The 14958-nt window shown below is 42.5% G+C and overlaps 1 protein-coding gene across 1 annotated transcript in view; it reads right to left on the reverse strand.

The window, feature by feature from the left end:
* The window catches only part of LOC127598009 (uncharacterized), a 39742-nt gene extending 27598 nt beyond the window's left edge, over nt 1–12144 (reverse strand). Inside the window, 5 exon segments of the mRNA XM_052061505.1 lie at nt 1358–3667; nt 3670–3791; nt 5004–5064; nt 5695–8124; nt 9538–12144. Of these exon segments, the coding sequence (XP_051917465.1) occupies nt 1358–3667; nt 3670–3791; nt 5004–5064; nt 5695–8124; nt 9538–11931 (7317 nt within the window). The 5' untranslated portion in view covers nt 11932–12144.
* Nucleotides 12145–14958: the final 2814 nt, after the last annotated feature.

Consider the following 14958-nt stretch of genomic DNA (forward strand, 5'->3'; position numbering starts at 1 on the left):
TCTATGCTGACACCGCGTGTTCAGTTAAATTACTGCCATTGTAATGTACTTCGCCGGATTCATATCCTCTTTTTCGACGTCAAGCATACCACGTGTAGACATATTTGCTACAGCGCTTGCCTTTTCCTAGCACTGTCGGAATAATAACATACAATTGCCTGTCAAGCATTGAAAAAAATGGACGAAGAAAACACCAATTGAAAGTCACATTCCAAAGTCGTTTTTGTTGTTGTTTCCAAAGTGTTTGTTTAAAGTGTCTCCTTGTTCCATAAATATGGAGAGGCCCATCAAATAATTACAGTGAAGGAAAGGTTGATGTGAAATGTTCACGAAAGTGCTTTGGTACAGCTGCAGTTGTTGTGAAAGCGATATAAAAAACAAATTGTATTGTGTTCCATAGAGCATTTAGATAGAAGCCGAACTGGCTCTGAAAATACAACCCATAAACTCAGCACGATTCAGGACCAAGGTCAGAGGTGCGAGTGAAACAACACTCCTCTACTCTTTGTCACGACACAGAAGATGAAGCAAGAGAAGTTTGCCCGGTTTCTCCGTCAGCAAAAACAGAAGAAAGCATATGTTGAAAACAACTAAATATGCATTGTGAACAAACTGAAAGGATACACAAAAGGACGGCACTTGTTATTCACGTTTGTTGAACTTCAAATTGATTGTCTCGTCATGAATATACTTGGAGCATACTTTCTGTCAAAGGTGGTGGAATGGCTGGGACCAATCAAGTGAATTCACTATGCTTTCAAAAAAGGAGACAATCCACAAAGAGAAAGATCTATCTTGACTTTACTAGTCAATAACGACCCCCCACCACCCCCCAAAAAAGTACTATACATTGTCCACAACCACACAATAGGTACACTGAAAAAAAGTGTCTTGAATTAACTCATTTTTATTTTCTCAAGTGAATGCACAATACAGAATCATCTGGATTGAGGTACATTTTTTTGAAGTAGATGTATAGTCTACTTAAAAAAAAATGCATCCAAATGAGTTTATTTCTTGCAACCACTATAGAAATAAAATGTTGGAAATTCAACACATCATTTTCAGTGTATGAACAATACCCCCCCCCCCAAAAAAAATGCTGTAAACAAAAGCCCGATGACTCCTACATCAAAGAGGAGCAAATGAGGAAAATGAGAAAAATTGCAAGAATGTGTACCAAACCAAGGTTAAAGGCCATCCATTTCTTCCTCAGTAAATGAGGTTCACCGGACTTCCCCAAATAGGATGATCAGTATTAGAATATCAAAGTGAAAATTATTTCAAATAAGTGTGGTGAACTTGGGGTGAAAAACCCCCCCACAAAAACATTACAAATTGGATAATGCGGTCCTACCTCAAGGGGGTCGAAAGAATCGTGAAGCTCATCAACAAAGTCACTGGGACTTTTCCTCAGAGTCTGGTCAGCAGGCAGCGTGTTGTCATTGTAGGACGAAACAAATTTAAAGTCACTGGTTCTGGAGCCTGTTGTCAAGTAGGCGTCATAGTTGTAGGTGCTGCGTAAAGTTCCTGTGCCGTCAACATCTGCGTAATTAGGAGGCAGATACGCGCCAGGGATGGCGACTGCTCCATCAAACAACAGTCTTGGCTTTCTCCTGCGACAAAACCTCACACCCAGGACGATGATGATGAAGGTCAGGAAGAAGGTGGACACAGACACCAGCGCAATGATCAGGTAAGAGGTCAGCTTGGAATTCTTGTCGTCATAAGAAATGTCCTTCAGTTCCGGCACCTCGGCCAAGTTGTCCGAAATCAGTAAATACATGGAGCAGGTGGCAGAGAGAGGGGGCTGTCCGTTATCTTTCACGGCCACAATCAGGTTCTGTTTCATGCTGTCAGACTCCGAAATGTCCCGCTGGGTCCTGATCTCGCCACTGTGGAGACCAATGGTGAAGAGTCCCGGGTCTGTGGACTTGACAATATGATAGGACAGCCAGGCGTTCTGTCCCGAGTCGGCGTCCACCGCGATCACTTTGGACACCACAGAGCCTCCGTGCGCAGCTTTGGGGACCAGCTCGGTCATGAAGGAGTTGCCCTCCGGGGCGGGGTACAAGATCTGAGGAGAGTTGTCGTTCACGTCCGATATGAACACGCTGACGCTCACGTTGCTGCTCAGCGGAGGAGAACCATTGTCTCGGGCCATGACGTGGACTTGAAAACTCCTCAAGTGTTCGTAATCAAACGACCTGACCGCGTGGATCACCCCCGTGTCTCCGTTCACAGACACATAGGAGGACACCGGGGCACCGTTTACCTCAGCAGGTAAAAGAGAATAAATCACGGTGCCGTTCTGTCTCCAGTCGGGGTCTCGAGCACTAACAGAGCATAAAGTGGAGCCAGCTTTGTTGTTTTCACTTACATATGCGCTGTATGACTGTTCTTCAAATACTGGTGGATTGTCATTGATGTCTGCTACAGTCAAGTGAACACTTATTGAAGAGGACAGAGGGGGAGAGCCCTCATCAATGGCACTGATTGTAATGTTGTAATCAGACACAAGTTCACGGTCAAGTTGACCAGTGGTCACTAAAGAGTAATAGTTTTTAATGGAAGCGACTAATTTAAAGGGGACATTTTGTTGAATGGAGCAGCGGACTTGCCCGTTCTGCTCTGAGTCTCTGTCCTGCACATTAATGATGCCCACCTCTGTTCCAGGTGACACATTCTCAGATATTGGGTTGGACAGTGACTTTATGTTGATCACAGGGGCATTGTCATTTACATCAGTAATATGAATAATGATCTTGGCCTTAGAAGATAGTCCATAACCGTCTTTGGCTTCAACAAAAACTTCATGTTTTGATCCATCTTCATAATCTATCTCACCTCCTACAACAATTTCTCCAGTTTTCTGATTAAGGGAGAACATCTTTTTTGCTTTCTCAGACAACCTGCTAAACTCGTATGTAACTTCTCCATTTATTCCTTCATCAGCATCTGCTGCACTCACGGTGAGAACTGGGGTTTTTAAGGCTGCGTCTTCCTTCACGGAGGTTGTATAAACAGTCTGGGTAAAAACTGGGGCGTTGTCATTCGCATCAAGGACGATGACATGAATGACTACAGTCCCAGATCTCTGAGGAGAACCACCATCAAGTGCCGTCAGCAATAATTTCATTTCCTGCTGCTCTTCTCTGTCCAATTCCTTATCTAAAATTAGCTCACCGTCTTTACTACCACCATTTGTCGTCTGAATGCGAAACACAAAATTGGCATTTTCTTGCAAAATGTAGCTTTGAACAGAATTTGTTCCTATATCCGAATCGTGCGCTGCATTAATGCGATATTTGGCTCCTTTTACAGCGGACTCTCGTATTTCCAGCTTTATCATATCCTTGGGGAAAACGGGAGCATTATCATTCACATCCTGAACTTGCAAAGACAGCCGGTGCAATTCCAAAGGATTTTCCAGCAGCAGGTCGAATTTCAGAACACACGAAGGCTTCTCCCCGCAATGCTCCTCGCGGTCAATTCTTTCAGCAACCATTAAATCTCCCGTCCGGAGGTTTATTCCGCAATACTGTTTGTTGTTCTTTTCCATATCAACACGAGCTTTGCGAGCAGAAAATTTGCCCACCTCCAATCCAAGATCCTTGGCAATATTTCCAATGATAGATCCGCGTTTTAATTCCTCTTGAATCGAATAACTGAGGTCTCCGTGTGCATATCCGAACAGGACAAAGAAAAAAGCAAAGCTGCGGCATCGGACGATGTGTCGTAAATGCGCCATTCTCTGACACAAACACGAAATAATGCAAAAAAATCAGAAGCTCATTTGATCAGACTCGTTTTTTTCCCTCTTTGTCTTCCGCTTTTTACGCCACGAAGGACACTTGATTTAAAATGTGTTGCGTGCGCACATAACGAACGTTCTGAATTCTCTGCTGGTCTATGGTGACACCACGTGTCCAGTGTAAATACTGCCATTGTACAACGTGCATTTTTGTACCGTGTTCCAGTCCTCTTTTACTCGTGAATGAATTGACTTTAAGTGGGCATAATCACTTTGAATAAATGCTTGCAGTTCTTAGCACTGCTGTCACGAAACATCCCTTTTTCCAAGAATGAGATTCAATGTTACCTTAATTATTCACAAGAGTTGACGAAGGAGGCACCAATAGATTTGTTAAACACACCTAAAAGAGAGTAAAATGACAAATAAAATAAAACGAATATCTCATTTTTCCTTCATCATTTTGCGATTGAACTTTAAATGTTTGTACAATTAATGGATTGATCATGGGTAACAAACATCCACATTAAAGAAGGATTGTATCTCAGCAAGGGTTAATGGTTTCATAGTCTGAACTTCTTTGGTGAATGTATTCACATATGTTTTGTCTGAGGGAGAAAGATGGAAATGGCATGCCACTGTTGCAGTGGAGCATTTTACTCAACCGCTTACCAGCTGAAAGTAAACCCTTGGCATTTCGGTGTCAACAATTTTTTTGTCCTTGCAAAATAATATTGAGATTAACATTTAGCAGTTGTTGTTGTAATGTTTTTAAAACAGGTGTCTCTATGTTACATACTGGAGAAAAATGACAACAAGCAAGAAAAGTGAACTGACTCTAAAAATACATCACATGAATTGTCACAACATTCAGCACCAAGGTCAGAGGTCAAATGTGTGAATTACACAACCCATCTCTGGGAAAACCAAGATGAATATCATTGGCCTAGTTTCCCAATCAGAAATAACAATCCATGTTAAAAGCGACATCTGCAATGTTAGTTGCTTGTTTGGGTGCAAAAGAGAAAAAATGGTGCCAGTTCGGTAGCCAACCAATATTTGCTGAAATTGCCTATACATTCACCCATCCGTTCTTTTTAAAAATCATACTTTCTGCCAGGGTTCCTGGAAAGGATGGCACCGTCCGGCTCGGCATTTAAGTCAGCAGATGGTTTACAGATATATCTTGTGCCTTCGTGATTCAAAATCTAACTGAAAATATTCACCAAAACCGAAACAAATTGTTTACCCAGAAAAAGCAAACTAACTGAAACCAGCAAAAGACTGACTACTCTTGGATCACTCAAAACCTATAGGCAAGTACAGAAAACATCAGCAGAAGCAAGGTCAAAGGTCATCAATATCTTCCTCAATTCATGATATTGACCAGACTTCGACAAAGAGTTTTAATAGGACTACAATGTTCAAATGAAAAAGAGTACGCACAAGATGTGTGGTCAAGTTCGGGTGTAAAAAATGTGCTGGGTCTCTTGAAGTATAGCAGCAAGTGCCGACAGAAAATGTTGACATACAGTTAAGGAAAACATTATTAGAGCTCCTTGTTTTCATTCTTGTTTGTTCATTTTCATGCCTGGTACCACAATGGTGAACCATATGACGAATAGACAGAAAAGAAAACATGGAATGACTAAAAGCACTGTTTTTGCGAGTCAAGGCCACAGCTATTGGTGGAAGAACTCCAGTGTTTTTGGTCATTATCAAGAAAGTCATGGAAAAGGTCGAGATGTCGAAACGTACATTCAACTCTTATGAGCTATTTTGGTTCTCATCATTATATTGGTACAAATGAAACTTGTAGTTGTAATCGGCCTTTAAAACTATCAAGAAACATCAGAAAAAAACTATGTTGGTCTAATATTTTTCCATGACTAAGTGCAGATAAAAAAAAACAAAGATCAAATTTGGCATAGGGTGCCTACCTCCAAGGGGTCAAACGAATCGTGAAGCTCATCAACAAAGTCACTGGGACTTTTCCTCAGAGTCTGGTCAGCAGGCAGCGTGTTGTCATTGTAGGACGAAACAAATTTAAAGTCACTGGTTCTGGAACCAGTTGTCAAGTAGGCGTCATAGTTGTAGGTGCTGCGTAAAGTTCCTGTGCCGTCAACATCTGCATAATTAGGAGGCAGATACGCCCCGGGGATGGCAACTGCTCCATCAAACAACATTCTGGGCTTTCTCCTGCGACAAAACCTCACACCCAGGACGATGATGATGAAGGTCAGGAAAAAGGTGGACACGGACACCAGAGCAATGATCAGGTAAGAGGTCAGCTTGGAATTCTTGTCGTCATAAGAAATGTCCTTCAGTTCCGGCACCTCGGCCAAGTTGTCCGAAATAAGTAAATACATGGAGCAGGTGGCAGAGAGAGGGGGCTGTCCGTTATCTTTCACGGCCACAATCAGGTTCTGTTTCATGCTGTCAGACTCCGAAATGTCCCGCTGGGTCCTGATCTCGCCACTGTGGAGACCAATGGTGAAGAGTTCCGGGTCTGTGGACTTGACAATACGATAGGACAGCCAGGCGTTCTGTCCGGAGTCGGCGTCCACCGCGATCACTTTGGACACCACAGAGCCTCCGAGTGCAGCTTTGGGGACCAGCTCGGTCATGAAGGAGTTGCCCTCCGGGGCGGGATACAAGATCTGAGGAGAGTTGTCGTTGACGTCCGATATGAACACGCTGACGCTCACATTGCTGCTCAGCGGAGGAGAACCGTTGTCTCGGGCCATGACGTGGACTTGAAAACTTCTCAAGTGTTCGTAATCAAACGACCTGACAGCATGGATCACCCCCGTGTCTCCGTTAACAGACACAAAGGAGGACACAGAGGCACCGTTCACCTCAGACGGTAACAGAGAATAAATCACGGTGCCGTTCTGTCTCCAGTCGGGGTCTCGAGCACTGACAGAACATAAAGTGGAGCCAGCTTTGTTGTTCTCACTCACATATGCGCTGTAGGACTGTTCCTCAAACACGGGTGGGTTGTCATTGATGTCCGCTACAGACAAGTGAAGACTTTTTGAAGAGGACAGAGGAGGGGAGCCCTCGTCAGTGGCACTGATTGTAATGTTGTAATCAGACACGAGTTCACGGTCAAGTTGTCCAGTGGTCACCAGAGAATAATAGTTTTTAATAGAAGGAACTAACTTAAAGGGTACATTTTGCTGTATGGAGCAGCGGACCTGTCCATTCTCCTCAGAGTCTCTGTCCTGCACATTAATGATGCCCACCTCTGTTCCAGTAGGAGTATTTTCTGGAATGGGATTTTTCAAGGACTTAACAAACACCAGCGGGGCATTGTCATTCACATCTGTTATGTCGATGATTAATGTACAAGATGACGCCAAGCCTAGGCCATCCTTGGCTGTAATTTGCATTTCATAAGAGGACACCTCCTCATAATCTATGGACCCACTTACACTTACTGCACCAGTTTCTTTGTCAAGAGCAAACGCACTATTCGTTTCATCAGAGATATGATCAAAGTCATATGTTACCGCACTATTGACGCCCTCATCAGCGTCAGTTGAACTTACATTTATCACAACTGTATCTGGAGGAGAATTTTCAGGCAGACTGGCTTTATAAATTGCTCGGCTGAACACTGGGGCATTATCATTCGCGTCCAGCACATTGACGTGTACGACTACTGTCCCTGATCTCTGAGGTGTGCCTCCATCTTTTGCAATAAGCACAATCGTTAGCTCCTGTTCTTGCTCTCTGTCGAGCTCCTTTTCTATTACTAACTCCCCATACTTCCCTCCGGCGCTTTTTGCGACAACGTTTAATTTAAAGTGTTGATTTGTTTCAATGGCATAACTCTGGATTGCATTCTGCCCCACATCTGCGTCGTGGGCCTCGTCTAAACGGTAGCGACTCCCTTTATCTGCAGATTCACGGATCTCCAAATGAATGGTGTCCTTTTTGAACTGAGGTGAATTATCATTAATGTCATGAACGTGAATATTGATCCGATGCAATTCTAAAGGCTCTTCCAAAACAAGCTCCTGCTTCAAAACGCAGGATGGCCTTTTGGCACAAAGCCCCTCTCGGTCAATCCTGTCTGCAACAACAACGTCTCCAGTGTTCAAATTCATGTCAAAATACCGTTTGCTGTTGCCGTCTCCATCAATGCGAGCCCGTCGAACAGACAGCTGGCCCACTTCTATTCCAATATCTTTGGCTATATTTCCAACAATATATCCGCGCTTCATCTCCTCAGGAATAGAGTAAGCCACATCTCCGTGCACAGATTGCAGCGTCAAAAGAAAGAAGCCCAACAAAGCCGTTAGATCCAACAACGAGAATCCCTCCTTTTTCATTTCTCCGGACAACAAATCCCCAATGAGCCACTAGTGTCTTCAAAAAAGATGTAGATATGTCTTTCACTGGGACCACACGGAGGACGATCTCATGTGCGCCTCCACCGCATTCACCAAATTGGAATGAAATAATGAGGAAATGTCGCTGTGAGCTCACAGCTTCATTTCAGTCATTTGGTGGACAGCGCCACTTGGAGCACGTTTTGAACATTACATATAGTTCAATGCTGGGAGACAAGTTCACACGCCAAACTTAAAATCCTTTTTGTTCAGTGAATAAACGACTACAAGTTATGTCGAGTGTCCTGCATTGGCACGCAAAAAACACTGCGGCCAACACTATGGTGTCAAGTATATATTGACAGTGGAAAAACCAATTTCACCACGTTTGGGAAATATATGCCTGTATTTTCGAAACATCGCAACTGCGTACGTGGAACGTGATCGTGGCGCGTTATTTCCTGATGTAAAACTAGATGTACTGCTCAATTCGTTGCTCTCGATCATATACGATACAATGTAAATGGCCCAATGTAAAGCTTATGTTGTTATTATTACTGAAACCGTCTTTCATTCGCCTGATATGCTCGTCTAAACACTTTGTAAATTAATCGCGATTTGCAAATAACGCTCTCGGGAATATAGCACAGGTGAATGGCAGCATCAATTGTTTAATTTAAGATGAAACGAAATTAGTAATTGTCATGCGATTTAAAACGATAATCACACACTATTGTTGTAAAATTCCCACCGATAGTTTTCTGACCAATGAATATCAGAGGGCGAAAACAGTTCTTTGCAGGTGGAAAACCGCTCAATACGGCAGTTCACACTAAACATTCATTCAATGAAACAGTCATAAAAAGCATACACATGTAGAAAAAAATAGCAACTTAAGATTCTATTTGAAAAGCATCCTTCATCAATTGTTCACTCAAAATGCACAAATCCCGGTTGAATAATATTCGTTCAAGAAATATTTGTATTTATGTTTTTGTCTTCTCGATGCAAATCAATAACTGTGTGCTGCAATGTGCTTCACAAGCCTACGTTGTACTTGCTATTAGGAAGGTCTGAAAGAACATGCTAAATAAGGTATATAGGGAAACTTTCAGAAGTAAATTCCCATACACAAACGTTGTAATTTGAAATGTGTTGAAAGAGGATATGTCGAGTTTGCTTGGTCTTTTTACATTTCTTTTGTGTGTTTATTTTCTTGTGTTGGAAAATATGAAACTTTAGTTTTGAAATGTAAAACCATTTAGTAAATACTTGATTTGCATTTTGTCTCAGTTGACCTACTCTCTGTGTCTATAAAACGTGTCAGAATTTGAGTATATGTAAGGATTCAAGTTGGTAAGGAAGCCTAATGAAGAAAATATGATTCTCACACTGGGTCACCGAGAAATATTATGAAACTGAAATTTTTAAAAGCCTTCATACCTCCAAAGGGTCAAATGAATCATGCAGCTCATCCATAAAGTCACTGGGACTTTTCCTCAGAGTCTGGTCAGCAGGCAGCGTGTTGTCATTGTAGGAAGACACAAACTTAAAGTCACTGGTTCTGGAACCTGTTGTCAAGTAGGCGTCATAGTTGTAGGTGCTGCGTAAAGTTCCTGTGCCGTCTACATCTGCGTAATTAGGAGGCAGATACGCGCCAGGGATGGCGACTGCTCCATCAAACAACAGTCTGGGCTTTCTCCTGCGACAAAACCTCACACCTAGGACGATGATGATGAAGGTCAGGAAGAAGGTGGACACGGACACCAGAGCAATGATCAGGTAAGAGGTCAGCTTGGAATTCTTGTCGTCATAAGAAATGTCCTTCAGTTCCGGCACCTCGGCCAAGTTGTCCGAAATAAGTAAATACATGGAGCAGGTGGCAGAGAGAGGGGGCTGTCCGTTATCTTTCACGGCCACAATCAGGTTCTGCTTCATGCTGTCAGACTCCGAAATGTCCCGCTGGGTCCTGATCTCGCCACTGTGGAGACCAATGGTGAAGAGTCCCGGGTCTGTGGACTTGACAATATGATAGGACAGCCAGGCGTTCTGTCCCGAGTCGGCGTCCACCGCGATCACTTTGGACACCACAGAGCCTCCGTGTGCAGCTTTGGGGACCAGCTCGGTCATGAAGGAGTTGCCCTCCAGGGCGGGGTACAAGATCTGAGGAGAGTTGTCGTTGACGTCCGATATGAACACGCTGACGCTCACGTTGCTGCTCAGTGGAGGAGAACCGTTGTCTCGGGCCATGACGTGGATTTGAAAACTCCTCAAGTGTTCGTAATCAAACGACCTGACCGCGTGGATCACCCCCGTGTCTCCGTTAACAGACACAAAGGAGGACACAGAGGCACCGTTCACCTCAGACGGTAACAGAGAATAAATCACGGTGCCATTTTGTCTCCAGTCGGGGTCTCGTGCACTAACAGAGCATAAAGTGGAGCCAGCTTTGTTGTTTTCGCTCACATATGAGCTGTAGGACTGTTCCTCAAACACGGGTGGATTGTCGTTGATGTCCGCTACAGACAAGTGAATACTTTTCGAGGAGGATAGAGGAGGAGAGCCCTCGTCAGTGGCACTGATTGTAATGTTGTAATCAGACAGGAGTTCACGGTCAAGTTGACCAGTGGTCACTAAAGAATAATAGTTTTTAATAGAAGGAACTAATTTAAAGGGGACATTCTGTTGAATAGAGCAGCGGACTTGCCCGTTCTGCTCTGAGTCTCTGTCCTGCACATTAATGATGCCCACCTCTATACCAGGTGACGCATTCTCCGATATTGGGTTAGATAGTGACTTTAAATTGATTACAGGAGCGTTGTCATTTACATCAGTAAGGTCAATGATTAATGTTGAATACGATACTAAGCCAAGACCATCTTTAGCACTTATTTGCATGTCATAAGTTGAGACCTTCTCGTAATCAACAACACCCGTCACTCTCACCTCTCCGGTTTTGGGATGTAACGTAAAGACATTCACATTGTCATCAGAAGCAAGGTCAAATGCATATAAGATTTCGCTATTTATTCCTTCATCTGCATCACTTGCGCTCACTGTGACCACCAAAGTGTCAAGAGGAGAGTTTTCAGGCAGACTGGCTTTATAGACAGGCTGACTAAACACTGGTACGTTATCATTCGCATCCAGCACAGTGACGTGGATGACGACAGTGCCGGATCTCTGAGGAGAGCCGCCATCATAGGCGGTCAACAAAAGCATGATGGCTTTTTTATTTTCTCTGTCTAATTCTTTATCTAAGATCAATTCACAGTACTTTCTTCCACCTGGTTTAGTATTTGAATTTAATGTAAAATGATCATTCTCCTGTAAAGTATAGGTTTGAACACAATTTTCTCCAATGTCTCCATCATGTGCTTCTCCGAGGAGAAAACGAGCACCCCTGTCTGCCGATTCTTGAATTTCTAATTTGAGCTGATCTTCATTAAACTGCGGTGAATTATCATTGATATCTCGAACACGGATGCTTATACGGTGCAGTTCGAATGGGTTTTCAAGGACAAGTTCTTGTTTTAAAACACACGACGTCTTTTTACCGCAAAGTCCCTCTCTGTCGATCCTTTCCTGAACAAGCAAGTCACCCGTGTTGAGGTTGATTCCACAGTGCTGCACGTTGTCTTCCTCGGGATCAATGCGTGCTTTACGAGCAGACAACTGGCCCACATTTAGTCCTAAATCCTTGGCGATATTCCCGATCACAGATCCACGTTTCATCTCCTCTGGGATAGAGTAGCTCACGTCTCCCTCGGTGGTGTGGATGAAAAGGACAAGAAAAGCGACGCCGTAGCCAAATGACGCAAATCTTTTGTTCTCCATTCCACTTCAAATATGCGTGAGAATCACTTCCAACGTGAAAGTAGATGAACGGTGATGTCTCTTTGATCGTTTGTTGGTGTATTCCCACCTTCCAACTCAGCACTTGCAGACATTTAGAGCAGAGGTCTGCCAAATTAAAAACTGGTGTGCGTGTCGACGTGATGGGTGGGAAACTGAGCATCTTTTTTTCATGAGTGCATACTGACCTCTAGAGTGCATTTGTCGACATAGCACCAAATTGTTGTTCATAAATATGAAAGAATAATCATAAACATCAAATGAGTCTAAACTGTTCAAATATCCAGACACATTGGATAGGTTTTCAAAAGCATTACACGTGAATAAAAGTAAACCCATTTCCAAAATTCAAGTCAACTGCATGTACCGGTCTAAAATATTGTAATGTGGTCGCTGATCTTTGAAACTACAAAACAGAAATCGCAGAAAAGGCTGGCAGTGAAAAGTTCCACTAACTTCAGCACCATGGACAGCGAGAGCTGCAGTGGCGTTCAAAACAACAGGCCTGATTTACCAATGGAACCAAAAAGTAAACGCCATTGAAAAAGATTCCTTAAAAATAAAGTCTGCGATTATAACGGAAACGATATCATGACAAATTCTACATTATTTGTGCAGAAAACGTAATAGACATTTCCCATCAATTGTGACACATGATTCCTGCCCTTAAATGTATGTAAGTATATTCTGTGGAGAGGTTTGGAGAAAACATATTTTGACGAATGCAGCGTGCGAAGTACCTAGCGCACTCGAAAAAAAATGGAATCATCTGAATCTGCACATATTTTCAAATAAACTTTATCTATAGATTTTCTGTTCGTCTGGAATGTCATTATTGACCCGTGTAGAGCAAGTAAATATAATCCCAACTATTGTTCCAACATCTGGTCGTTAGATATTCCATAAAACCTATCTCTTCTCAAAAGACGATTGCAGTAGTTTATTGGCTTCAAATCAAACACACGCACGCACCCACACCCACACACACACACACACACACACACACACACACACACACACACACACACACACACACACACACACACACACTTAAATAGTTTATATAATCATATCAAAAATCTAAACAACTGTGGCGCTTGGTGAAAACAGAATTCGAACACGTCACTATTAATTTCCTACATTATTCTCATGACATAAAAAAACAGCAATAAATCTTGGTAAAAATGTGACCAGACAGAAACTATGATAATGTGGTTTATGATTGAGTCCAATCAACGTTCAAGGTTGTTGTTATATCTTGAGAACTTTTCTTGAGAGGAATTTAAGTCGTCTTCACATTAAAGTCATCTTTCACATTAAAACTAAATAAAAGGAATGACTACATCAGAATGGCTTAGCCAAACTCCATACCTTAAAAAAAGAACATCTGTCCAGTCACAAACATGAAAAGGCTTTCGAATCTGACAAATCTAAATAAAGGGGCATCGGAAAAACGCTGCAAAGTCAAGATGTGTAGAGCTGACATAGACTCCTCCCCCTACAATAACTGTTAAAAAATAATTATCATGCAGCACCCTGTAATTTGAATTGATTGTTTACATTTTAAAAATACAAATCTAGAGGTTTATTTCATAGCTCTGATGTAGAAAAAAATACAATCGAAGATAAAGAAATGTGGTAAGATGTTTTCTTTAACTTTATGAACTTTTAAGTTTTTAAGCAGAGATTGATCGTCTTCGTGACGTAGGCTTTTGGTTTACTTTGCGGGTTTAGCCAGGCGTTAATTCACCGTGAACAGCCAATCAGAGTCAAATAAGGTGAAAACTGTCAACCTATCGGAATTCTAATGGGGCGGGGTCGAAACAGGGAGAGAGAGACAAATCAAAAAGATCGAAAGAGGCTTACGCCCGACGAGAGTGACAAAGAACGTTGGAAGCTTTATGTGCAGTAATAATTTACCTGTAGTTCTCTATTTTAAAACTTTGGACAGACCCTACCACAAGCAACGTGGGTGAATTGTGTGTGTGAAATGAACGTCATTTATTCATGTTGCTCGTAACTTTAACACAACAAGTTTGAGTAAGTAGCTGTTGCTTTGTACATCAAGGGGGAGCAATTTGTTTTTCCATTTATTTATGTATTTATTTTTTAAGTGCTGTTACGGCCTGCAATATTTCGTCGCCGTTAAATTGTGTCATCATCGTGTTGTGGTGTTGTGTGTTCGTCCCTTTCTCTGTTGCAATAATGCAAAAAGGTCGTGAAGCGCATAAGAGGTGTAATATGTATATATAACCACATGCTCACAAGTTTTAAACCTCCGACCCCCCCCCCCACCCCGCACACACACATTCACACTCACATCTATGACACTTTTGAATCTCACATGCGTGTTTGGGCAAGATGTTAGAAAGGCAGATCATCCTGAGGTAAAAAAAAAAAGAAACACCCAAGTACAGGACGAAGAGCAAACTCCACACAGGAAGGACACTGCCTACATATATAAATATCCAGCCAAAAACCTGTGAGATGTACTGAAACCCAAAATTATTTGCATTGGCCTTTTTGTTTAAACTTTGTTTGAAAATGTATCTGAAGAGGGGTGTGTTCAATTTTACTCAACACTTAAAATTAAATGATCAGAATGTTTCTTGCCTCTTTCATCAACTACATCAATTAAGCAGCATTCATTCGTCTTTCAATCAATTTTTTTAAAATCCGCTTATCCTTACAAGGGTCGCGGGCATTCCGGAGCCAAAATCCCAGCTCTATTCGGGCAGTAGAAGGATGACACTCTGAACTGGTTGCCAGCCAATTGCAGGGCACATATAAATGAAAAACCAACCGGGCTCACAATCACACCAAGGCACAAGTGAGAGTGTTCCATTAACCTGCCATGCATGTTTTTACAATGTGGGAGGAAGCCAGAGAACCCGGAGAAAACCAATGCTAGCACAGGGAGAACATTCAAACTCCACACAGGAAGTACGGAGATGGAATCGAATCCGGTACCTCTGCACTACGAGGCTGACGTGTTAACCAGTCGACCAC

Source organism: Hippocampus zosterae, chromosome 1 (genome assembly GCF_025434085.1).
Source record: "Hippocampus zosterae strain Florida chromosome 1, ASM2543408v3, whole genome shotgun sequence".
NCBI classification, from domain to species: domain Eukaryota; kingdom Metazoa; phylum Chordata; class Actinopteri; order Syngnathiformes; family Syngnathidae; genus Hippocampus; species Hippocampus zosterae.